General features: G+C 49.8%; 1 protein-coding gene across 4 annotated transcripts in view; it reads right to left on the bottom strand.

The window, feature by feature from the left end:
* The window catches only part of Csmd2 (CUB and Sushi multiple domains 2), a 553,245-nt gene that overhangs the window by 215,976 nt on the left and 311,518 nt on the right, over nucleotides 1-25,751 (bottom strand). For 3 of the 4 annotated variants that reach the window (XM_029539695.1, XM_021199594.2, XM_029539697.1), the window contains exons 11-12: nucleotides 14,196-14,299; nucleotides 13,387-13,499 (exon numbers count right to left, since the gene is read on the bottom strand). The exons of the other annotated variant lie outside the window; for it this stretch is intronic. In XM_029539695.1, the coding sequence (XP_029395555.1) occupies nucleotides 13,387-13,499; nucleotides 14,196-14,299 (217 nt within the window). The remainder of the gene's footprint in view (nucleotides 1-13,386; nucleotides 13,500-14,195; nucleotides 14,300-25,751) is intronic. 4 annotated transcript variants of the gene reach the window in all.

Genomic DNA, 25,751 nt, shown 5'->3' with positions numbered 1-25,751 from the left:
ACACACACACACACACACACACACACACACACACACACACACACACACACACAGACTGGCTGAACTTAGTTCCTTTGCAGCTGGCTTTGTGTATGCTAAGGGACAGGGATGGGGCCACACCAAATCATCCAAGGAAGGGTTTGCTTCAGATTCTAGAACTCCAGTCATTTAAAGGACAGAAAGAAAGGCCCCATGTGACAAAGGGATCTGAAGAAATAACCATCAGAACCCACCTTCTGCCAATGTCCCCAAACATCTTCTCTGGGATGCAAGAACTGTCGGGGCAATGATAGTAAACATTACCTGGCATCAGAAGAGAGAGCCCGTATTTAAGGTTCCCTCGTGAGGTCCCGCCATACAAAATTTAAGAGTAGGGTACATCTGCCTGAGTGACTGCCTTCAGCTTGTCGGAGGCTCTGACTGGCTCAAGAGAGCATGCGTTTTGGGATGGGGGTGGTCTTCTCAGCCCCCCCCCTGTGTAGTCTAATCTCTTTCCACATGACCACACCTGGCTAATTTCTCCCTGTCCACAAGGGAATAGCAGGTATATAATAAGTACCTGCTGTGTGCTGGGGCCTGTGCCAGACACTGGAGATAGAAATAGTCTGTCAACTGGGAACATCCAGAGGAGGAAACGTGGTCTATGACATGGGATCTCAGGCTGAAGACAGGACGCTGAGAGCAAGGCATACAAAGTGTTTAGTGCCTCCAGGACTCCGCGAGACAAATTCTTTTCATTGTAATTATTCTGCTGACAGCTCAATCGTAACATGTTATAGTGTCTCTTTAAGAAGATCATAATTAACATATGTACCATTTAAAACCATTTAGTTGTCTTCAACTAAAACACTGCTTTTTATTTAAAGCCATGACTTTTTTTAATGTTAGTCTTGATTTTAAAAATATTGTCTTAAATGCTATTTATCTTAAAAGTTGAGTTGCGGCCCCACTCTCAAATCCTGTGCCTAAAGTGAGCATCTTGCTCACCTCATGGAATCCCAGCCCTGGGCCAGAGAACGCTTCTCTGAGACGGTACACTTTGTGCTGAGGCCTAAGACCACAGAGGAGACAGTGGTAAAAGGCCTGGCAGTGAGATGGAGGGGAAGGGCTCCTGGGGAAGAAGCCGGGCCAAGTCCCAGATGCAGGATTGTACGGTGCTCTGCAGTATGTCCGTGAACAACCTGCTGAGCCATTGCTATCACAACCGACTTTCATTTATGGAGCTAGCAGTTTGCACACTCACTCCAGCCCGTGGCCACTGCGAGCATTTTATAGATTAACTCATGTCGCCCTTACAGAATCTCTGATAGAAGATACTATTTCCTCCCTATTTTACAGGAGGGGGAACTGGCACAAAGACACAAGCACAAAGACTACTAAAGGTCACAGAGCTCAGAAGTGATGGATCTGATTCCCACAGGCAGGGGTCTGGCTTCAGGTATCACCACTTCTCATGCTCCTGCCTACCGCAAGATGGATAGAGACGAGGCTGGGAACTGCTCTGATGGGCAAGACCAGCCCATGTAACAGGTAAGACAAGGGCCTGCTCAATCTATGAGCAAGACTGGGCTTTAGACAGTCAGTAATGGGAAGCTGATAAAGGATTCTACTTTACTTGGGAGGAGACACTTATATGTGTGGAAGCTCACTCGGACCCCTGTCTAGGGAATGGTCTAAGAGTAGATGGCTAGAGGATAGGAGAGCATTCGTTATTTGTTCATTTAAGAAATATTGGGACTATCAGTTTAGTGTGGGTGGTAGAAAATGCAGTTTGGACCAGGGTGGATAGATGCCTTGCTTCTGTGGAGCCTCTGTAGTTGGGAGATGTTCTGATGCCATCATACTGGGTCTAGGCCGAGGGGATGGAGAGAACCAGGAAGATGTGAGGACTCTGAAGAAGCCACCAGCTGTTCCAAAGGATAAGGACGTAGGAATAAGAGAGGGGGCTAAGGTCTACCATACCTGCAGTTTTGGCCTGACCACAAGGGTGTACTCCACTCAGACAAGAACTCAGGAAGCAGGAGACCACATAAAGGGTCACAAAGGCATGCTGCGTTTTGAGGAATTGCCACTAAGGAACAGTTACCTAGGTCAAGTGTAGGGCAGAAGTACAGAATTTGAAAATGTAACGTGTGCATGAGCCAGGAGACGTGTGAGACCAACCAAGCAAGGTGAAAAAAGCTGTCACAGAATGGGACATGGTGGATGGCTTTGGGGGAACAGTAGTAGAGTAGAATCTCCCAAGGCAAGTTAGGGGTGGTGTCACAGAGCTTGAAGGAAGATGAGCTAAGGAGATCAATAGACGGGGAATTTAAGGGTGGGGCAGAAAGCAGAGGACTAAAGGGCAACCATTGTGGTTGTCATACTGAGGGCTTAGCTTATCCCTGATGCCCAAAAAGGTGGTAGATGCCAGGTGGGTAATATCGGCTCCCCTTTCCCACAGTAATGTCCCCACTTCCTCAAGGAAGACAGGTCCAAAGAAGCATTTACAAAGGGCCAGGTAGTGAAGGTGAGCTGTCTGAAGAGCTCAGATCTGGAGACGAGGAATGAGGGTTAGGGTTGAGAATTGGGGAGCTGCTTCTAAGGGAGAGGAGCAGGGACTGGTTTCTGTCCTGGGTCTTCTCCCGAACCCCATCACTGAACTGGAGGCATAGCAACAAATGGAGGCTCTGTCTGCTGAGAGAGGCTTCCCATGAGCCTCTGCCTGGAGAAAAGACCCCTCCTGGCCAGACACCGGCCATCTCTGATGTCGGCACCCAGAATTATAAATAGATCAATGCAATTTTGACTTGGAGGAAAGAAGTCAGCCTTTCAGCTCCCCATCATTTGGTTTAACCCAATTTTGCTTTGTAAGTGTAATACCCACCCTGATCCTTTGGCCCACTGAGAGCAAGCGGGGGGGGGGGGGACTCAGATGTCTGCGTGTGAGGTGTCTTTGCACGCCGTGGGGAGGGGACTGGCCTTGTTGTCTTGGCCTCCCTCCTGCTTGCTTGTTTTAGCCCTGTCGTCTGTGCTAGACTCTCAGGCTTTGCCCCATCTTCATGGGTTTTTCAATTTCGGACACTAAATTGGAATCCTCTTTTATGACAATGTCTGCACAGAAGGGACGGTAGCGTGTGTCTCTCTATATTCTGAGGCCTTTGATGTGCTCTGGGAAGGGAAACCACTTGGAGGGAGCCGGGGTGGGGGTTGGGGGTCCCAATCTGGGCTGCTCTCTGCTGCCCGCCCAGACAGTGTTGCCACGTCTGCTGCTTTCACTTCTTCATGGGGCCTCAACCCAAACCAGAACTTTCTCTCCTGCCTTCCATATGATCACCCCAGGTCACCTCCTCCAAGGCTCTTGCCTCAGCCTCACCTCAGATGTCACCCACCCACTTTTCCTCTCAACTGCTGCTCTTTCCCTTCATGGTGCCAAATATCCCCTGTAGCCTGTAGTCTTCTGTGGATTCTGCTGGCTACTGTCCTGGACGCTGGGGACATTACTGTGGGAAAGGGGAGCCGATATTACCCACCTGGCATCTACCACCTTTTTGGGCATCAGGGATAAGCTAAGCCCTCAATATGACAACCTTCCTTGTACCAGCTCCATGGTCTCCTTGCCTCTTGTCGACCCATCCCGGAGGAAAAGCTTTATGGAAGCAGACATGGATTGCTCGGGTATCATGGATACCCACAGCCCATGTTTGGTGCAAGGCACAAGGTGGACCAGGTGCTTACTGTGCCAGGCTGAGTGAGCACTAAAGCTCCAGAGCTGCCTGACCTCTGACCCCTGTCTAGGAGAACTCAGGGATGTGTGGGGAGGCTATTTGAGACTCTTCCCTCTCATTCCAGTAGGACCTTTCTCAGCAGCTCTTCTAAACAACCTGACATCCCGTTTCGCCAGTTCTTCTGTCTTAACTCGGGTTTCATAATGCCCCAACCGGGATGGCAGTAGCCAGCTGGTGGCTCTCTACTTCTCTGCTCTGCGCCAGAAGATGTAGTACAAGATTATTAAAAACTTACTATTAGGTCGTACTGTGTCTTGCTCAGTCTTCCCACAGCTTCCTAAAGTTTTCAGGTTAAACATCTGCCTCCTGCTTAGGTAGGGCTCTTGTCGCCCCATCACCCAGGCTCTCATCTTTGCCCAGCACCCACCTTGGAGTTAGTGTATTGGGAAACAGAGTGGCCTATTGGGAGGTGACGTGATGAAATGATGGCTGTGAGACCACAGCATACTCAACCTGAATCCTGGTTTTGATACTACATAGTAGGCCTGGATCACATTGTTATTATGAAAAAAAAAATCAGTGTGTTTGTGTGTGTTTGTGTGGGAATGTGCATGGCATGGAACATGGTGTGAAGTCACAGGACAAGCCTGGGTTTTGGTCCTTGTCTCCCAACTTGTTTGAAACAGGTTCTGTCTTTTCCATATGTCAGACTTGCAGAGCCGTGAGTTTCCAGAAAGTCCTTTGTTTCTGCCTCCTATCTTGCCAGAGAGATGCTTGGATCACAGACAAGTGCAGCTGTGTCCAGCTTTGTGTGGGTTCTGGAGATCTGAACTCGGGGTCCTAATGCTTGCCCGGCAAGAGCTTTATCCACCGAACCATCTAACTCCCCAGACCACGCTGCCAATCCTTTCTGACCTTTAGTTTTTGTTTTGCATAAAATGGAAATTGTAATAACAGCTCTACTGACCAGTCACTCTGTGTATAAGTTAACGGCCAAGATGCCTGGAACGTGGCGCAGATCCAGCAACGAGGTGGTACTTCCTCATTGTTATCATGGTCTCTTGTTTGCAGAGCCCTGCCAGCTTGCCCACGCAGGAACTGGGCACCGGCTGTCTGCTCTTTCTAAAACGAACACCCCCTGCTTGTCTGCCAGACATAGTCATCTTCCAGTGTCAGTCCAAGTACATCCAATCTGGGCCTCCTTAGACTCATTAGGCCAATGCAGGAGCTCCTTTTGTGCCCTGTTGCCACGGTGATCTACGCTCTGGGTGTTGTATTCCACTCTAGTCAATATTTAGCATCTTAGATATCCAGGTAGCATTTCTGAAATGCAGGTACCTCACTTCTGATGGGGCCAGGGCCCAGAGGAGTGTCATTAAGTACCAGAAAAAGGAGTTTGGGGGTACTAGGTAACATGTAAGGCTATTCTTAAAATAGCAGGTGAGAAGCTGAGCTGGCTAGGCCCCTGGCATTGGGTGAGACCAGGGCCAATGAGTCCCTAAAGGGAGTGGAGCTGTTCCTGCCCAGCCATTGCCTTTGGCTTCATTATAAGCCTGGACCAATGCTGCCCCTTTTCAGGAAGTGCTCCTGTGCCCTTCTTCAGTTAGGTGCCAGAGAAGGGGGCATGAGCCTTGCCCTCAGAGGTAGTCTTGGTACCTTCTCACTACTCACTCTCAAAACTGACTCCAGTAGAGATTTTAATGTTTAGAAATGTCTTGTGTGTGTGTGTGTGTGTGTGTGTGTTGTCTCTCTGTGTGTATATCTTCACATGTATGTTTGTGGGTATGCTTGTATGTAATCCTGTGCATGAACATGTGTGCAACTGTGCACGTGTGAACCCCCTTGTGTGTAGGCCAGAGTTTGATATCAGGTGTCTTCCTGATATTATCTATCTTATTTTCTGAGACAGGGTCTCTCACTGAACCCAACCTTGACTGGTTCAGTAAGGCTAGCTGGTTGGCAGGGAGTCACCTGTCCCTGCCTCCTCAGTGTCGGGACTAGAGATGAGCTACTGTGCCCAGCTTTTTACGTGGTTCTGGGTATCCAAGCTAAGATCCCCATGACTGCAGGGCAGCACTTGCTTAGTGAGCCATCTCCCCAGCCTCCCACCCCCTCAACAAGCCATCTTTCCCAGCCAATATGTCCCTTCTCTCAGGCGAGTCTGACAACCCCTCCTCTGGGTCCTTCAAAGTCTGAGTTTCTGACATCAGGTCCCCTAAGAACTTCCACTCGTACCCCTGGTGCCCTCAAGCAAGGTCAGAGGCCACTCTGTTTGATTCCTCATCTTCTAACACTTACCCCATGCTTGTGAAAACAGTCTACAAAGTGGGTGAAGGCAGAGACAACCTTGATGTCCTGAATGGTGTCTCTAATACATCATAAGACCTCAGGGGCATGAGTCAACAGATGATCTCATTTCTGTCACGAGTCCCCAAGCATCCTTCCTGAATGATTCTCCCTGCTCTTCACCTCTATCCTCAGGATCGGAGGTGCAGGGGGGGGGGTTGGGGGATTGGGGGGAGAAGCTACTTGCTCCTCCCCTGGGTCAACCTCCCAGACTGAGCATCAGGCTGCCAGATCCCAGGCTCCAGTCAGGAAGCAAAGAGACATCCAGATTGATGTGAAAACTTGTTAGCAAGTTGTGTGTAATTTTATAATGTTTCTGGTAAGTGCTAATTGCCTGTTCCTTAAATATTTCTGGTTCTACTGGGAAGGGAAGCAATCGCAACTGTGAATGCGTTTCCCACAGCTGGCGCCCCCATGGAGGGAGACTGTGTTTTTAGGCTCAGAGGGCTCCGGTATTCCCAAGCCTCCTCCTCTACCCAAGCTGGAAGGATGACAAACAGATCAGGAAAAAAATTGGGAAGTAAATGCTCCAGTTTTTCCACTAGAGCTTACGCTTTTAACAATGAAGGAGAATTTTTTTCTTTTTCGTTTGGTGTACGTGTATATAAATGCTCATGTAGTGTGTGTGTGTGTGTGTGTGTGTGTGTGTGTGTGTGTGTGTGTGGTGTTCCTCAGGTCACTGTGCACCTTTTCGAGGCAGGATCTTTCTCCTTCATTTGGACTGATTTTGCTAGGCTTCCTGACCAGTACTCCCTGGGGATCCACCCCTTTTTCTCCCCCCAGCTTTTGGATTACCACTGTGCTCCACCATGTCCAGCTCTTTCATGTAGGTTCTGGGGAACCAAACCTTGGTCCTTATGTTTGCAAGCAACTGTTTCTCCAGCCCTGGGGTAGGGAGAAACTTCTAACGTGGGGAGGCTGCAGAGCTGCCTGCCTGCCCCAGAGTAGCACCCCTGCCCTTGGGGATGGAGCAAAGGGGCCAGCTATGTAGAGGGCTCAGTAGAAATGATAGATGTGGCCGATGGACTCAGATGCCTGATGTCATCCCATAGGGCATCCATATAAGACTATTCTCCCATGCCTAGAGTAAGATATTATCTATGTGGCATGGGATTTCTCTGAAGCTTGAATCAGCAGGAGGCCAGCATGTAGGCAGATGTAATAAACATGGACACTTTGAGCGGTGATGTAGGATGGACGAGCCACGGGCCTGAGGAGGAAGGAGGAGAGAGCAGGTTTCCATCTACTGATCCCTAAATGCCAGGTCCACCCTGGGTGCTTCAGGGTACCAAGTCTTTGAGAGCCGTAGCAATCCTACCAGTTACCCATGCCTCTCCATGGACAAGAGAACTCAGGTTCACCAATGAAGGGACTGGCTCATCTCAGGGGCCATGGAAGAATCTCGATGTAAACTGGGTTTGGTTTGCCCAACCTGGAAGCCCAAGGGATAAGGAGAATGCCTGATGCTTGGCACCTGTGCACCATGTGGTAAAGGGGAAGAAGAGGAAACCAGAAGGTTCAGGGAGGGAATCGGAATGTGCCTGGGTACAGCCATCAGAACTGAACTCTTCAAAGCTTTTCTGAGCACGTGTTCTAGATGAGGTCTTGTAATGGATGGGGAGAAGCTGTGACCTCTGCCTTGAGTGGGCTCACAGGACCCACAATGTGGTTATGGGATGTTCATGAAGAATGTCACATGTTGTATGCAAGACTTGGTACTTCCTACTGAAGTCAACCAGAAGCTGGGAAGCTGTTACGAAAGGCTGTTTTCTGTTTTTTTTTGTTTTTTTGTTTTTTTATCTTCAAGTAGGAGAACACTATGCCAGACTTGGAGTCTGGAAGATCACCGTGTGCCATGTGGCAGATGGGGAGGGAAGGGTGCTGGGTGGGAGGCCTGTGCTGTCAGAGAGTCAGTAACAGAGGAGGATGGAGGGCTGGACCATGGTGGTGAGAAGAGGGATGCAGTCAAGGAAGAACTGCAGGAATCTGGGAACTGAACAGACTGAGGTGAGGTCTGGTGATGCTGCTGCCCACCAACACTGGGGCATAGGCGAGGCATGGGGGATGGGAGGAAGGGTGGAGGTGGGGGAACCTACTTTGGGGTGATACTATGATCTGAGCACTCACGCACCCCCAATTGGTATACCGATACCTTCAGCTTCCAGGGTGACGGTTCTTAAAGGTGGAACTCTGTGGAAGTCTCTAAAGTTGAGTGAGGACAGGAGAGGGGGCTGGCCTAATGGGACTTCTGTCTTTACAGAAGAGAGCTCACGCTTTCTCCAAGGAAAAGCTGCACGAGGACATGGGGAGAAGATGGCTGCCCGAGAGCCAGAAGAGAGCACTCACTAGACACTAAGTTGTGTAAAGCCCAGGCCACCACTTCTATTAGAAAGCATATCCACCCAGTGGTCCAGCCAGCTGCTCTGTGACACTTTGGTCTGGGGACCTTGTCTGACTAGCCTGAGTGGGTTGGTTTGAGGTGTCGGAGGGGAAGCCAGCAACACGAGCAACAAGAGAACTGCAAGCCGGAACAGATGGGCAGCTGGCAGGGTTTAGTTTCAAGTTAAAGCTGGGGAGTCAGTGTGACCAATTGCGAGGACAGCTACAGGAAGCCATGCAGTCAGTGGGAAGGGATAGCAGCATGTGCTGGACCAGGATCTGGCAATGTAATCACATCAGGGGACTCAAGCTACCATCCTTTGATATCAGCAGAGGTGTAAGATAGATGGATCTCATTCCTCAGATACATCATCCAGGCAGGGGCCAGGGATGGAGGAAAAGGTGGCCCTGCTGACTGGACCAAGTTCAAAAGCTCCATAATGCCCCGTGGCATTCTGTGACTGGGTTTCTGCCCCTCTGTGCCCCTCCTTTAAAGACTCCATCATTGAAGGGTTCCTGGCCTCTTGGGACCCTTCGGAAGGTACTGGAAGCCTTCAGAGGTGTTGCTTGGTGGAGGAAGGAGTCAGAGGTGAGCCCACAAGGACATCTTATTCCTGTGCTCTCCCAGACTCCGTGATTTCTGTCCACTGTGAAATGAGCTGTCTTGGCTACATCCTCCCACGCCCACAGGGTTCTGCCTTCCTTGGGTCTGGGATCTGCGGAGACCGGGGCATTGAATCCTTGGAAACTATCCTTCTTTTGGAGGTTCTTTATGTCAGGTGCTCTGTCATAACAATGAAAACTCCAACACCCGATATTAACCTTTGGCCACCAAGAATCTTGCCAGTTTCCATCCAGCCTGGAGAGCAAGGGGGTGTGGGATGAGGCAGGTCCTAAAACCAGGATCTGGGAGCAAACAAGGGCTACAGGAGGCAGATCCAGGTCTGGACCAGAGGCAGGAACCTGAGGGACACCAGTGGAGACAGCACTGGGGACTCTAAGAGGAAGGCACCGTCTTGGTGGCAGACATAATGCCAGGGATATTCTGTGATATCATTTCTCTGTCAGAGCAGCTCTGAGGCCCCCATCATTAGCTGTTATGTGAGCAGGAAAACGGATGCTCACAGAGACCTCATGGCGTTCCTGGGATTGTGTTTCAGGAACCATGCTGACATTCACCAGGTCTGATCCAATTCCAGAGTCTATTTGATTATGAGAGATCCTGCTATACACAACCTGATACAGCCAGAAAGGTTGGAGAGGCCCCTAAAGACCCAGAGTGTCCTTGCTAATCAGGCATGGGTCTGGGAAGTCTTGATGGCACTAGTCTGTGACAGGCAACCTCCCAGCTACGTTTCAACCACAGCCAGGAAGCTCACAGCTACGACTGAAGTGCCCAGCACTGAACTGGCCCACACAGCAGGTGTTTAATCAATCCTGGATGACTGGAACGGAAACAGGAGCTAACAAACACCTCCAACCTCCAGTGACCTGGACTGCAGGCTTCTGCTGTACAGTCCACCTGATTGGGGCAAAGTTTTGGCTTCTATAAAGAATTTATTAGTGATTAAAATTCAGTAGCTTTGGGAAGCCTTCAGTATAGGGGGAAACCATGTGCTTTGAAGCTAGAGAGAAATGGCCTCAAATCCCAGCAATGCTACTTCCTGGACTTCTGTGTGACCCCCAGCCAGGTTACTTAACCTCTGTGCCTTGAAAGAGTTGCATGAGACGAGGTCATGTTTTTCTGGTATTGAGTTATGAATCTTCTCTTGAATGTAGGCTTAGAAGGCGTGAAGGAGAAGTTGGGACAGGGAGAAACGAAACAGCAACAGAGACAAAAAAAAAGAAAGAGGAGCGTGTCAGTGCTGTCCCTTGCTCACTCCAAAGCTCCCTGGAGCTGCATCAAGTCTATCTGTGATGCTAGATGCTCCGGAGAAGATGGCCACAAGGCTGCTGGCACACAGTAGGCTCTCAGCAACTGTCACGCCCCTCTCTCTTTCAGTAAAGTCACCTCACACTGATCTGATCCCCTTTTCCTGTGTGGCTGACCTTCCAATATTTGGACTGTGCTCTCTAGCCTCCAGAGGCCACCTCCCCAGCCACCATATAAACAGTAGAGGGTCGCAAACATTTCTCATGGGGATTGCCTTAAATCCCTTCCAACCTGGGGCCCTCTACAGCTAAGCTCTGCTCTCTAATGGCTGACCAGGGTTGAAGAAAGCACCAGAAGTGCCTAGGTTCCACTCAGGCAGCTGAGATCTCTCTCTTTATCTCTCTCTCTCTCTCTCTCTCTCTCTCTCTCTCTCTCTCTCTCTCTCTCTCTCTGTCTCTCCACCTCTCCCCCCTCTCCATCTATCTGTCTATCTATCTATCTATCTATCTATCTATCTATCTATCTATCTATCTATCTATCTATCTATTATTTCAATGTCTGCTACTACTTAAATCAATGGCTCTCCCCGTTGCAGACTGTTCTGTCTATCAACTACTATTATCTCATTTAGGCTCAAGGTATTTGTGTCTTATTCAAACCCCAGGCCAAGCATGAACCGATTAAGGGCATGCAGATATCACGGGTCATTTACTCCCCATGGGCAGAGACGTTTCCTGATGAACAGTCACAGGATTTTAGAATCAGGGGATGCTGTGGGACATGCATCCAAATCCATTCCTGTTTTCTCAGCAGTGAGTGACAGTTGGGTTTGGATCAGGATCCTGCATGGGTAGACTGCCTGGGGCTCTTCCCATCACACAGCTGCCCAGGTATGCAGAGTGGCCCCAGGGTGTAACTTCCTGGGCTCTCCTACGGGTATTCCTAGCTGCTTTGATTCCAGCCATCCCTGTCCCTCACTCTTAACAGTGAGTGTAGAATCCAGGGCCTCTCAAAGGCTGGTAGATACTCTGCCACTGGGCACAGCTCAATGGATTTCCCTTTTTTTGTTGTTTTGTAATTTGTCTTGTGTGTGTGTTTGTCTGCACTCGTGTGTGTGTGTGTGTGTGTGTGTGTGTGTGTGTGTGTGTGTACCACATACATGGCTGGTTTGCATGAGACCAGAGGACATCGCCAGATCCCCCAGTCCTGGAGTTAATGGGAGGTTTTGAGACTCCGTGGGTGCTAGGAGAGCAGTGAATTCTCTTAGCTGCTAAGTCATCTCTCCAGCCCAACTTTTCAGGTTTTAACTTTAAAACAGGATTTCACTGAGTTGCTTAGGTTGTTCTGGAATTCACCCGTAGCCCAGATAGGCTTTGAATGTGTGTTGTGTGCCTCAGCCTCCGGAGTAGCTGGGGTCACAGGCCTACAACCGCCAGGCTGGGCTCCTCTTTCTCCTCTTTCTTTCTCCTCTTTCTCCTCCTCATCTTCCTCTTCCTCTTCCTCTTCCTCCTCCTCCTCCTCCTCCTCCTTCTCTCCCCCCCCCTCTCTTAAATCACATCATCTCTATAGCTTTTCCTGTGCTATTCAACTGTGTTTCTCTAGGTGAAGAAATAGAACCCAAAGAAAGCCCACGGACTCCACAGAGCAGCAAAGTAGCAGAGGAAGGCTTTGTACTTGGCATTGCCCACCCAGGCATCCTGGGCAGTGCTCTGCCTCCCCTAGACCCAGGCTTCCCAGACAGGCAAGGGTATACTGACTGTCTTTACTCTGGTAACCCGGTGGCGTGACTAGCCTCCTATCAGCTATTGAGTTGCTGCAGTTCTAAATCCCTGCACCTGCAACCGAGAGCTCATTTGGAGACAGTCTTTGCAGATACCATTAGGATGAGGGCACACTGCATGGTGGGGTGGGCCCCTAACCCAACACTGCTGGTACCCTTATGAGAAGACATATACACAAAAATGTATATGACGACAGTGGCAGAGATAGGAGAGATGTGTCTATAAGCTAGGGGATACCAAGTACTGTTAGTCACTACCAGATGTGAGAAAGGATGCCATCAGAGTCTCAGAGGAAATGTGTCCTGCTGGCATCGGTATCAGATTCGCCACCTCTAGACAAGAACACATGTGTGCAGGAACACACTGTTGTTGCTTTAAGGGACTGGTTTGTGTTCCTGGTTTGGGATGCCCAGCACCCCTTGTGTGCCCAAGGTAGAAACATAACAGGTCCTGATATGAAAAGCAGCTTTGGTGCACCAGGTAGGTATTGGATATGGGAGCCACCTGGAGGACATGCCTCTCTCTGTGTGTGCTGATAGGGGTCTCTAACAGCCACTGGGTCATTCTTAGGACTTAGAACCCACTTCCCCAGAAAGATGTCTGCTCCCTTTTTCTCAATCCCATTGTGTGGGTGGGTAGCCATCTTGCATTAATATCTGTTTGCTCTGTCTTCAGAGTAGAACAGGATCACCTGGGGACAAGGGCTGAGTCTGATACATGAAAGGGTTCACTCTCTCACAACATGACTCCTTCTGCCTTCTTCTCGGGCCCTGTCTTTTGACCCACAGGATACCTGGGAGTTCATGAAGGGTGAGAACAGGGACCCCAGAATATGTCATTTCTTTAACACCAGTTATTGACAGGAAGGAAGAATCCTGTCTGCCTCGTCCCCAGGCCATCCACAGTGGTGGCTACCTGTCCTCAGTGTCTGACACTGTCACTCACTTATCACAAGGTAGCTTGGGAGGCCAGTGCCCCTAGTGTAAAGATTTCAAAAATCACGAGGCTCTGCAAGTCTGCCAGGTATGAGTTAGCGACCTGTGTCCACAGCTGGCCTGGGATATCCTGCACACCGGCAGATCAGTCCCAGGCAATCCTCAAAATTGTCTGGCACGGGGTGGGGGAGGGGGAGGAGGCACTAAACAAAGAAAGAGGTGGGAGCTCAGAGAGGTCAAATAATGTGTCTGAGGAGAGGTGAGGAAGGGGCCAGGATTTAAACCCAGGCTTCATCCTTTGCAGACGAAGAGCTCAGGCTCCCCCTCCCTGGCTGAGCCTTGCCAGGTTCCTTGAAAGCAGTTACCTTCATAGGAAGCCTTGAATCCCAGGGAGCTGCCACTGCTGTCACTCTGGAAGAGGAGCCACATTTGATGGTGCGTGCTGACGATGAGGTCTGGGACGGAAGTTCCTGTCAGGCTGTTGGGAAAGAGATCCTTAGAGGTCTGCCCCATGCCAAGGGCCAAGGGACAAGAAGAAGCCAGGCCCACTCTGGGACGATCACGCTCTAAATCTTGAGCTAGGTCACATGCCCAGGGCAGAGACATTTCTTGGCTCCTCTTTGGGTGACTGTGTTAGGTATAAGGGAACTGAACGGTCCCCCCAGAAGCAAAGGCCCCGCCCAGTGAAGTACAGGACAGCCTGGTATCATGGCTCCCTTAGTGAGACTTCCTCAACCTGGGAAAGGCATTTATCGTGTCCATGAAGATGCCCACGTCTCAGATAGTTCTGAGCACGTGTAAAGGTCCCCCGAAACACTTCTCTTGTCTCAATGGGAAGTTAGACTGCTAGGGGTAGACGTCACCTAGAGTAGACACTGTGAGGTGACAGTCATAGGGTGTTTCAAAGTAGCACTTGGCTCATAGGGAGAGCCAGGCACACAGGCATGGATCCTTTGTTTGACTTTGCCCAAGACTGCTCAATCTGAACACTTCACGGAACTTCACTATGAAGTCTGCTCCCCTAGGCTGGGGCAGAGCGAGGTAGCTGGATCATTGCATTCATCAGAAACACCACAGGACACTGTACCTATACCACCGGGTCTGGGGACCAGTGTAGACTCTATGAACCGGTCTCTATCGCCCACTTCCCATCCAGACATGGCATCTCACTTACATGTAGAGGACTGTCTTCTGGTCCCCATCCTGCCCACCGTCCCCGACTGTCAGGGTGTCATAGCCCCTCTCCAGATCGAACTCTTCAAATGCCAGTTTGATCACCTAGAGGAGGGAGCATAGGATTAGGGACCTGGCAGTAGCTGTGATGAAGTCTGCCCTAATATACCCCAGGATTCTTGAGGGGGGTGCTCCTAGACATACTACCCTTTTCTGTGCCATCCCAAGGAGCACAGATATTCCTCCATAGGTTGGATGGCTCCCTGGTATCTCTGAAGATGTTGGCGGCACATCTGGCCAGTTCTGGCAGCTGTCAAAGAGCTACCAGGCACAGCTGGCAGACCATAAGATGATTGGACTCGTTCTTCATGCTTTCATGGACAGAAACCCCCTCAGGCTCAGTAGCAGTACTAGGTTGCATGTGGAATCTCAGCTCTCCTGCCAACAGGGGCCTGGAGAAGACAGTCCAGCCTTTTCCTTTATTTTCTACCAACTGCTTCCCACCCCTTCTGCTGGTTTAACTGCAGATGAAATGAATGTTCTTGGAAGGAGATTTCAATAAGAACTTTTTCTCTCTCTATTAGCTTGTCTTCGTCCCATCTTCCACAAATATTTACTAGGCAGCTGCCAGATACTAGGCCGGGTGGGTTTTTCCGCTAACCCAACAGTGTTCCAGCCATACATGGATGCCATCACTATACCATACTGTCTCGGCCTTGCTTAAGGCAGAAGTACACTAATACTCCAGGGATAGGTGCAACAGGGGTGGTGGTGGGGTCATGGAGTAAGAGGAGCCTGTGGTGGACAGAGGAAGGGTGCTCCCCATGACTGAGGTCTCTGAGGGAATTCTGAAGGCTGTGGAGGACTTCCAGCAGACCGTAAGGCTGGCTGCAGGGGACAGGGGATGCTCTGGGATCCAGTACACAGCACCTGAGCTACAGCAGAGAGGGGACATTCTAAACCAAACTGTAGGCCAACAGGTCCACAGACAGCAGGCATGCCAGCTGCTTCACTCTGAAGGCTGGCTGGCTGGACCTAGAGAGCAGAGATGACTCCAGAAGGTTTAGAACTGCAGAATTTGCCTGGAGCTTAATTCAAAGCTCCCACCAGCCCATATGGGCTTTCTCCCGAGGGAGGTGGCACCAGCCTGGCTGCTGGCTCGGAACCGACTGGCAGCTGTAAGCTGGGTAGTGAGGAGGAGTGAAGGTAGAGGAGCAGTAAAGGAGATGGGAGAGAGGTCAGGCCCTGGTGACATTTGGGGATGTGTGACTGGGTGGATGTGGAGACTGGGATGGGATGGGAAGTAAGGGAAATCCTGGGTGACTGACACATTTAGGGCTTGGGCAGCTGGGTAGTGGGTGGGGCCAACTGTGGATACTCAGAACCAATGGTCTCCTTTTGCCTCTTTCATTCTCCTGCTGATCTTCCTGGGAAAAAAAGGCTGCTTGTTTTGCTATTGACACTACAAGCCAAGGAGGACAGACTCCCTCAGTTATGATGGGTGACTTTGTATGTCTCTCTGTTCAAAGCAGCCAGCCCAGCACAGAAGTCGATAAGCCAATCAAGTCTTACTATTAATTACCTCACCTCACTTATCAAAGAGGCAAAATCATGCTGCCCACACCGGGGAGCCTAGTACCCTCCTCACAGACCCCTCAGCTTGGGAATGGGGTTCCCAGAGGGGAGCAACTCTGCGGAGAACATTCTGGAGCACCTCGGTCAGTTTCCACTGAGGTAAAGGACAGAAACATCACGCTGGTTGGGAGAAAGCCCAGGGGTTTCCTGGAGGAAATGAAGCCCTGACTGGCATTTGGAGAGTGAATAGTCTAGAGTTTAGCTTTTGGATGTGGGTGATAAAATAACCATCAGAGTGGAGGAGAACAGTAGTGTGGAAACAGTGTGACTTCTCCAGGAATGTGTGTGTGCGTGGTACATGTGTATGCGTGTATGTGTCTGTCTGTGTGTATCTGTCTATCTCTGTGTTTGTGTACCTGTGTATATGCACATGGCATGTGTGTAGCGGAGTGTGTGTCTATGCATGTATGTCTTGTGTATCTGTGCATACATGTTCGTGTGTGTGTGTGTGCATGGTGTGTGTCTGTGCACATGTATGTCTCTGTTTATATCTGTGTGTATGCAGGTATGTGTCTGTGTATACATGTGTATCTGTGTGTATGCATGTGTGTGTGTGTCTGTGCACATGTATGTCTGTGTGTATGCAGGCATGTGTCTGTGTGTATAAATGTGTGTGTATGCCTGTGTGTGTGTCTGTGTACATGTATGTCTGTATGTGTCTGTATGTATGCAGGTACATGTGCATATTTGTGTATATGTCTGTATGTATATGTGTGTGTGCGTTTCTGTGTGCCTTTGTGCGTGTTTGTGTGTGTTGAGGAGAGAGGACAACCTTGGATGTTTCTCTGGTAACACCAACCCCCTCTACCACCTTTGTTTAAAGACAAGGTCTCTCATTGGCCTGGAACTCACCAATGAGGCTAGCCTGACTATCCAGCAAGCTCCAAGGAATTTTAGGATTACAAGTGTGCACCAGATCTACGGGCTAAAAAAAAAAACAAACAAACCATGGTTCCTGCAGATTAATTCTTGTTCTCCTTACTGCCTGGGCTACCTCACCAGCCCCTGTCCAGAGATGTCTAGTAAATCCAGTAATTTAAATGTGTAGGAAACAGAGGTGGTGGTTCAGTAGGAGGAGGGACGCTAAGAAAGGCTGTCAATCAAGCTAAGGATTTCAGCTTGTGTCCTAAACACAACAGGGAACCAGTGAGCATGCTGCAAACCAGGACTTGATGTGAGGGATCTGCTGCAGCTGCCACCCAAGAGACAAGCTCCTCACTGCATCACAAACCTGCCGAGGGAGGAGGTGCCAGCAAGACAGGGTGGATGCAGTGGTCCATAGTGGGTGGGGATTCCGTCCTGGTTTCCGTCCAGAATGTTCTCTGTCGGCTGAATGGCATCATCAAATGACCCCTCCCCACAATTCAGGCTAGAATCTCCTCCACGTGTCTCATCCTCCACAGTGCTGCTGTGCCAAGTGAATCAGGGAGCGTGGCGTCCTAGACTAGGTAATGAGCCTAGGTAGTCCTTCCACATCTGTTCCCTCATGTGGCCCCTGAACTCCTGGGTGTCCTCACCTCGGTGACCACTGGGATATAAACCATCCTTCCCAGGCTCAAGTTTGAACACTTGGTCACCAGCAGGTGGCACTGTTTGGGAAGGGTGTGGAACCTGACTGGAGGAAGTAGGTCACTGGGGGCGGGACTTGAAGTGCACAGCCTGGTCTTGCTTCCTGTTCCAACTCTGGTCATTTGAGGGATGAGGCCAGCCACACATTCCAGCTGCTCCCAGACCCAACACACTTTCTTACAATGCTGTGCTGCCCCGCCTCAAGCTGTGAGCTGAGAGCGAGTGTCTTACTACTCTGTCAGAGGCCTGGTCACAGTGGTGAAAGTGGGGGCTGGCTACCACCAGGATGTGCCCACTTCTGCCCCTCTCCTCACAGCTTCCCTGGCAACTGTCTCTGCCCCAGGGCTCGCCACCTCTGTGTCCACGGTTTCTATCCATACTCCGGGCATATGGAGAAGCAGAGTGGGCGTCTGACAGCATGGCGCTTTCCCGACCTGTTCTAAATCCAAGCCCGGACAAAACTGACAGACTGTGGCACCCCTCGCAGTGTTAGAACAGAGGTTGGCCAGCCTTTTGAACACAGCCACACACAGTAGGTGCTTCAGTGGACATGGCTGTGTCCCAGTCAGATTTTATAAAGCTTGATGGTCCCGAGGTCCTAGTCTGCTGAGCCCTGGCCTTGGAGATGCCTAAGTAAGGTCTTTAATCATCTCACAAGAGTTCTTCACTACAATAGCTGATGCCTACAGTGAGGTTAATGGTGTTCTAAGCATATTATACAAATCTGCTCATGTGAAAATCAAGATAGCTTTTATTTGACAGAGAGGAAGGCCCAGGCACAGAGAGATGATGTGGCTGGCCTAGTTCACACAGTCTGATGGTGGAGTGCTACTGTCAGACAGGCTCACACAGTCTGATGGCGGAGTGCTACTGTCAGACAGGCTCACACAGTCTGATGGCGGAGTGCTACTGTCAGACAGGCTACTTTACCCCTGTGCTCTAGTGCCTTGGAGCACCCCAGCAGGGTCTCAGGTGCGCAAGGCAGGGACAGTCTCCTACCCTCTCAAGCTGCTCCAGGCTCTCAGCTGGATTTCAGCAGGTGTCTGGCAAATGCTTGCCACACAGAGAGCACCCTCAGTCGGATGATGTCCCCTGCAGGAGGATCAGCCATCCTCTGCGGTGACTACAGCTCTGGCTAACCATGCTCATTGTACCAGCTCCTTCCAGCCAGACCTGGGGCAAGGGACACCACTTACCAAGCCATCACCACAGAGGGAGTGTCTGATTGCCAGGCCCATAATGGGAAAATATTGCTTTGAAGGGCAGAGCCTCGAGTCATAAAATGATTCTCATCGCTGGTTCGTGATGCCATTGGACATGAACCACACTCACGGAGTCATGACCAGGATGCAGAGGCTAATTGCATCAAGAGGCAGGTTCAGTACACAGTGGCTTGCCTTCCAGCAGGCTCCAGCACACCACGCCTCCAGGCTTCCCTTTGTTCTTACCTCCTCTGCTCTTGACCACTGTTTGAATGTAGGACCCTATATTGAGTCATTAGCTCACATGCAGATCAATCAAGCTCACGAGACCCCTTGGTGAGACAGGAGAACCTTTGGTGGTAGAAACTGGCCCGATCAGGAGCCATATTGATATATAGCTCTGACATCCAACTTAAGCCCATTAAGAGAAATGGATAAACAAACACACTAACGCATCTTCCGGGGACATGATTACCGAGTGCCTGCCGTGTGCCACTCGTGAAACCAGCTGCTTCCCATTACGTTATCCTAGCACAGCATCTCACTGCTTGGATGCACACAGACCGCTAGTGCTGGGAACTGCAAGAAAGAGGATGGAAGGAGGGTTCCCGGAGGAAGGAGGAGGACGCTCAGGGTCTGGCGGTGCAGAGGAAGCCAGAGGCTCTGCTAGCCAATGCTGTGAGTGGCTCAGAGTAAGGAACGAACAGGGAGGCCAACCTAGGCAGGGGTGGGTGGGGCTAGGAGAACAGCCTGCATGAGGCTTCTGTTGGATGGTGTGCCCAGGCTGGAGCTGGCTGGACTGACTTCATGATCAAGGAGATGAGAAGCTGTGTCTCAGCATACAGTGGGGACAGGAAGCAGAGAGACCTCCTGTAGGAACTGGTGTGGGGACCCAGGGTGGGAGGAGGGGCTAGTGAAGCAAGGGTCTCTGATAGTGTCACAGAGCGAGTGCCCCAGAGAGGGCTGTAGATGAGAACCCCTTGGTACAAGACAACCTCTCCTGACAATGGCGGCAGAGGACTTGCAGGGTTCCTGCCTGGACAAGCTCAACAGGGCAATAATGTGTCTCTCCATTGAGCACTGTGCCCACTGTGGGAGAAACAGGCACACGGGTGGTCTTGCTAGTTTTGCTTTTAGGGAGGCTAGGGAACCAGGGGGAGGGGCGGGACTGTGCACCAGGGGGAGGGGCGGGACTGTGCATACAAAGTGATGCTGATGAGAAAGCTGAGGAAGGAATGGGGAGCAGGGCACGCTGGGGTGACGCAGGCTTTACAGGGAAGACCACGGTGTTTCTCCACCCTGGAGGAGCAGAGAAGGCACAGGGACACACCGCTGATGTGCCAGGAAGAGATCTTTAAGGGCCAGGAATGTCTTTCAACCAGAGTTCAAGGTGTCTGCCACTGAGGCTGCTGGAGTTGGCAGTGGGAATATCCCCGGAGCATAACCAGGAGGGGACTGTGGTTTATTACAGCCCAGCTGGTGGGGCCACTGGAGTGCCCCGTAACACAGAGACTCCAAGTGTTCACAGAGCTGCCTGATGTGTCCTTTGTAAGGAATGGTCTTGGGGATCTGTGCTGGTCAGGCTTCCCTCCCTAGGTATTTCTGATAATGGGCCAAGTTCAGTGACTACCATGGTAGGCAGATGTTATATTAGCTCTAAGGTGAATACTGTAAGAAAACAGGTGGCTCAAATGCCCAGAGTGGGCCTGGCATTGCCCAAGGACACCACACAACTGTTTGCCCTTTCCTTGAATCTGTCAACCTCCCAGGGTGCTAGGTAGTGGGGTTACTTATGTCTTCTTTATTGAGAAGGAATGGACCCTCTGCCTGCCTCGCCCTCAGAACTGTGCTCTTGTCTCCATAATATTGACTGTGGAGCCTCCAGGTTCTTGGTTTCTGTAGTCATGCTAATGCAGGCTCATGGCCCATCCCCATTCCATAACAACTCCCCTCTACAGGCCTGGATCATTCCTAGGTCCTTCCTGAGCACAGGTAGTAAGAGCTATGAACAAGCTACAAGTCCAAGGGTTCTCATGTCTACATGTGCTCAGCTGCCTGGGGGGGGGGGCATAATTGCTCTTCTAAGGCGGTGACCGAGGGACATGTATTCCAGTCCTCATGCTTCAGGCCCACCTATCGCCATGCCTAGTCTTTGCTCCATGTTGCCTGGTCAGAAGTAGTCAGGTCTCAACACCTGCCTCTGCCTACCTCACCACTCTGAGTGTCCCTGCTTGCACTGTCCTGACCTGTACACGGACCCCAGCTCCCAGTCAGCATTCAAAACAAAGAAAACAGTTCAAAGTACACCCCCTCTGTCCTCCCTCCCTTCGTGTCCCTACAAGTCAAGGAATCTTTGTACCCATTCTCCGATGTCTCTCCTCCATCCACCTAATCTCCTGCCCACTGTCTGGTCCACTCCCGGGCTCCACTCTGACAGGTCTCCTGCCAAGGCCTGTAATCTCTTATTCTCTTTAACCTGAAAGGATGGGTTCCAGGTCTGCTCAGTCTCCCAGTTCTTTTCAAAATCATCTCCCTTCCTTAAGCTTCTATTCCTACCCGTGCGCCACCTGCCCCTTTCTGTCTTGAACCCAGATTTATGCACCATGGGACATTCATGCACCCCACAGTCTGTGTCTCTCTTGTGCCATGCAAAAAGGATGTTCATCCTTTTGTATTTTCTCTTTGTGTGTGTGTGTGCATGTGTGTATGAAGATGTGTGTGCATGCATGGATGAGAGTTCACATATGTGTATGTGCACATGCGTGTTCACAAGCACACATGGAGACAAGAGGATAGTCTCAAGTGATCCTCAGGAGTCACCTACCTTGGACTTTTTAGACACAGTCTCTCACTTGGACCTGAGTATCTCTAATGAGTCCAGTTGGCTAAGGAGCAAGCCCTAGGGCTGTGGTCATGAAAACAAGCACATACCACTAAACTAGGCTTTTTATGTGCGTTTTGGGGATGGAACTCAGGTCTTTATGCTTGCAGGGCAAGCACTCTACCAAGCCGAATTACCTCCTCAGCTATTATATATTCTTTTAAAGTCCTTCACTGGCTTAATCTAGTGCCAAGTCATCATTCATTTGCTCACTGGATTAGTAGATGCTGAGTGCCTACTGTGTGCCAAGCACCAGTCATCACTTGAGATGCTGTGTTGAGTAAGACCTGCCCCTTCTTTTTCCACTCCTCTCCCGACCAGCCATTTTGCCCATTCACCCTCTAAATCTCTCATCTGCTCCTGGTTGATGGCACTGTCTTCCCACTTCATTGACTGCACTGGCCTCCTGAATGGTCTTGCTCTCTCTGTATATTCCCCTCTGCTTTGCTCCACTGCTGTGCTGGGGATGTTGTCTAAGCTGCCTGACTCCAAAGCTGTTCTGACTCAACCCTACCCTGCTCACCCTACAGTGCCAACCCCAGTCGCTCCCATCTGTACCTTTCCAGTCAGTAGCAGAGAGTGCCACAATTATGACGGTAAGGATACTGGAGCCAGAAAGACAGAGGCCGAATTCATGTTGTGGCACTTGCTGGCCATGTGTGGTGGTCATTTCCAACCTTTAACCGAGCTGTAATCCAGTTTCCTCACCCATCCGGTGGGTCTGTTAAGACCTACTTCATTATTCAATTAAGAGAGGGCAATAGATAGTTTATAGAGTGGGCTCCATTGGTTCAGTGGCAGGAGAGATGTACAGCACAAGCTATTATCGCTATTAACGACAGCCCAATGCACTCAACTTTACATTCATTTACTTCAAGATAAAACCTAAACGTCTGGGCTGAGCTCGTGCGTACCTCATGATATGGATCCCATTTGCCCTTCCTTCAGCGGCCGATCCAGGCTTGGGGAATTACTTGCATTCTCAGAGGTTGTTCCAAGCCTTTGCACGGCTCACTCAGCTCCTACCTGTTGAACTATCCTTAAGACCCTGCTCAACCATCTCTTTGGTGAAAACATCCCTACCACTCCAGTTAGTGATGCCTTCCTGAGTTTCCCATAAGTACTCTGGCCACCCTTCCAGTCACAGTTCCATGCACTCCAGTCTTCATTTCTAAAGGCAGGGGACATAAAATGGCTAAGTAGATGGACAGCCTTCTCGTAAAGACATACCGTGGGCTTAGCTGCTGGGTTTTTCTGCCAAAGATGTTTTGGGGTGGCTGCCTGGGTATCTTTTCCAGGAACAGGTTAGAAAGCATGTGTGGTCCCCTTTGTCAGCAGGAGGCCACTCCACTTCCTCACCTTCAGCTTTGAGACTGCAGCTCATGGCCTCCTGGCTGCAAGACAAGCTTGTGTTCTCTGGCTCCCCTCTCACCTGGCACCAGGACTCTGGGGATCTCTGAGACCTCCAGAGGGGGACCAGCTTCCAGAGAAAGCTCATTCTTGTGCTCACAGCTCTTCTGCTCTTCCTTAGCCACTTCTGGAATTGTATCCAAGAGCTGCAGAGATGCTAAGAGCAACCTTTTGCCTTGAAGGGCCTTCTTTTCAGAGGGCCTGGCTCCAGGAGCCCAGGCTGAAACAACCTCTTCTTTGATGTATGGTGGAGTGGCCAACATGGAGTCACTCACTACCCTCCATTTTTTGGTGAAGTTTGGCCTAATGAGAGGGACACAAACTGATTCTTGGTGAATTCTCAAGCCTCATCCAATCAAGATTTCCTCCTATCCCAACGTTCAAGTTCAAAAATGAAACCACGGTAATGTCTTTGACTGTTGAGAAAGAAGCCTATGGCCAACCACTTAATAACCCTACAGTAGTAAGCTTTGTGGTCTAGCCTTAGTCCACATGGCTGAGGCAGCCTTTCCTGTTGACCAGGTTTATCACAACACAATGGAATAAAGTGTAAATATTTCCATATGGGATGCCGTGTGTTGGGGCCTGCCTCCTGTGTTATAATGCTGCGACCTTTGGCACTTGACCTAAAGGATTTTGAAGTATTGGATAAAACTTAAAAACAAAAACAAATTTAAAAAGCTCTATAACTCATATAGACTGGACGTTATCCTTTGTAAATTTCTACGTGGAAAGACTTTCTTAAGGGATGGGCCTGTTCTAAAAGGGAATCCTAACAAGAGAGATATGGTGTCCTTATAGAAGGAGAAGGAAAGGGAAAGGAAGAAGAGGAAGATGGGGAGCAGGAGGAGCATGGGGAACAGGGGGTAGCTGTCTTGGAGAGCTTCTCTTTATGAACAGAGGTAAGGCCAAGAGAAGACAAGTTCAGTAGGGGCCTACAAGCCAGACTGAGTCCTCTGCAGAAACCAAACCTGCTAGCACCCTGATCATACTGTCTGCCCCGAAGAACTGCGACGAGATGTCTGCTGTCTAAACCTCCTGCTGGAGCGGGGTCACTTTGTTGGAGCAGTCCAAACACACTAGCATAAGTAGAGAAAGAGTCAGGGGCTGCTGCATAGCAAGTATGGGGAGTCATTACTTGGAGCACACAGCTGGCCTTAGTCCTGAGGGAGGACAAGGGGTAGTGCGGCTGTGCTTTTAGGAACTTTTGGAGGTGAAGGGACAGATGCCAGAGACCAAGTGTCTCCCCAAGGTGGGGACACTCCTACACAAAGTAGCATGGCATAATCAAAAACAAAAACAAACAAACAAACAAACAGCCTGCCTGCTCTCACGTGGGGCCATCTGCCCTGGGAGTGGATCAGGAAGCTGAAGAGCCCAGATCATAATACTGAAAGGGCAGAAAGTAAGACCTCCCTTGATCATCCAGGAAGATGAAGGTCCATCACATGACTCTGAGGCCTTCCTGTTCCTTATGCAGTTTGAAACCTCTAGGATAAGAACTTAAATCTGAAGCCAGTTATAGCCAGAGGTGCTCCCAGCACCCAGAACAGGCAATGGAGGCTAATACAAACTTTCCAAGGAAACAAAATGTTCTTCCCTGGCCTCAAATAATCCCCAAAGTTTATTATTCTAATTATATAGTCAAAAGTTACACAACACGGATAGAAACATGGCTCTGGGAATCATGGGAGGTGAAATCTGCATCCCTACCCAGAACCAAATGTACATACTTCATATTAACAGACACAAAATGCAAAACATCCTTCCTTACAAACTGACGAAGGCTCCAGGGATATAAGGAAGAAGAAATATGATCAAGAACATGTTACAAAGGACAGACAATGTTGTCACAAGTGGAAGCTGTTTACAACAGGTCTTCAGTGGGTGATGTTAACAGCTAGGAAAAGAATACGTGACCAGGAGAGGAGAAGAAAAGAATATAATTCGAAGAAACAGAAACAGACAGACAAACTCCTAAAAAAGAGAAGAGAGGCAATAAAGGCCAAGCAACAATAAGAATGGCTAAACACTTCCAGGCTCGGAGGAAAGGCCCAAGCCACTGTTCCACAAAGCTTAGTGAGCTCACACAGGAAGATGCGTGAGATGCCCACATCTGGACACAGGACAGTGAGGCCAAGCAGAAGGTCATGAAGCAGACACAGAGGACACTCCGAAAAGATGTGGTGACAATCGGCAGGGACAGCAGACGTCAGAAGATAGCAGACTGGTCAAGAGACATCCCAAGACAAAAGAGAGCTAAGAAAGCTTGCTGCTGGTAGGACTGTGAGTTTTAAAGCACGGAGCCGGAGAAGGAGGAAGGCAATTCTGTGGGGTAGGGCTGTGACGGAAGTGATTGGGAAGAAGGAGGTGCTGAATACGCAAGCAAGCCCAAACCAGAAGCCGGAGCCAGCACTGGCTCTTTAAACCGTAACACTGCAGAGTGTGGGAGGCAACGTGGTGACACAGAAACACACTCGGCAGAGAACAGTGGGGACATTCAAGGTGCGGTCTTATGCAAACCTTGACCTCTCAGGGAGAAGCAAACATAGAATTAGAGAACATGGCGCTTATTGAATATACATATTCATATTTCTGGAGTATTTTAGAGTAGTTCTAACAAAATTGTATGATTAAATTGGTTTCTCTAAGAGATTATTAGTTTGTGTTTTTTATGCACAAAACAAACAAACAAACTTAGCATAACAAAGTAAAAGCTGAAAGTAACAGTAGAGAATAGACAAGACAGACACCAAAAGAAACTTGATGCTGGGGAGGAGCAGAGAATCTTCAAGAAAAAAAATATCACAGATAGTCATTACACACTTTTTTTTTTTTTTTTTTTTTTTGGTTTTTCGAG

This window comes from Mus pahari, chromosome 6 (assembly GCF_900095145.1).
Source record: "Mus pahari chromosome 6, PAHARI_EIJ_v1.1, whole genome shotgun sequence".
In the NCBI taxonomy this organism is placed as follows: domain Eukaryota; kingdom Metazoa; phylum Chordata; class Mammalia; order Rodentia; family Muridae; genus Mus; species Mus pahari.
The sequence above is the reverse complement of the archived record's forward strand: the minus strand, read 5'-3'. Positions and strand labels throughout refer to the sequence as shown.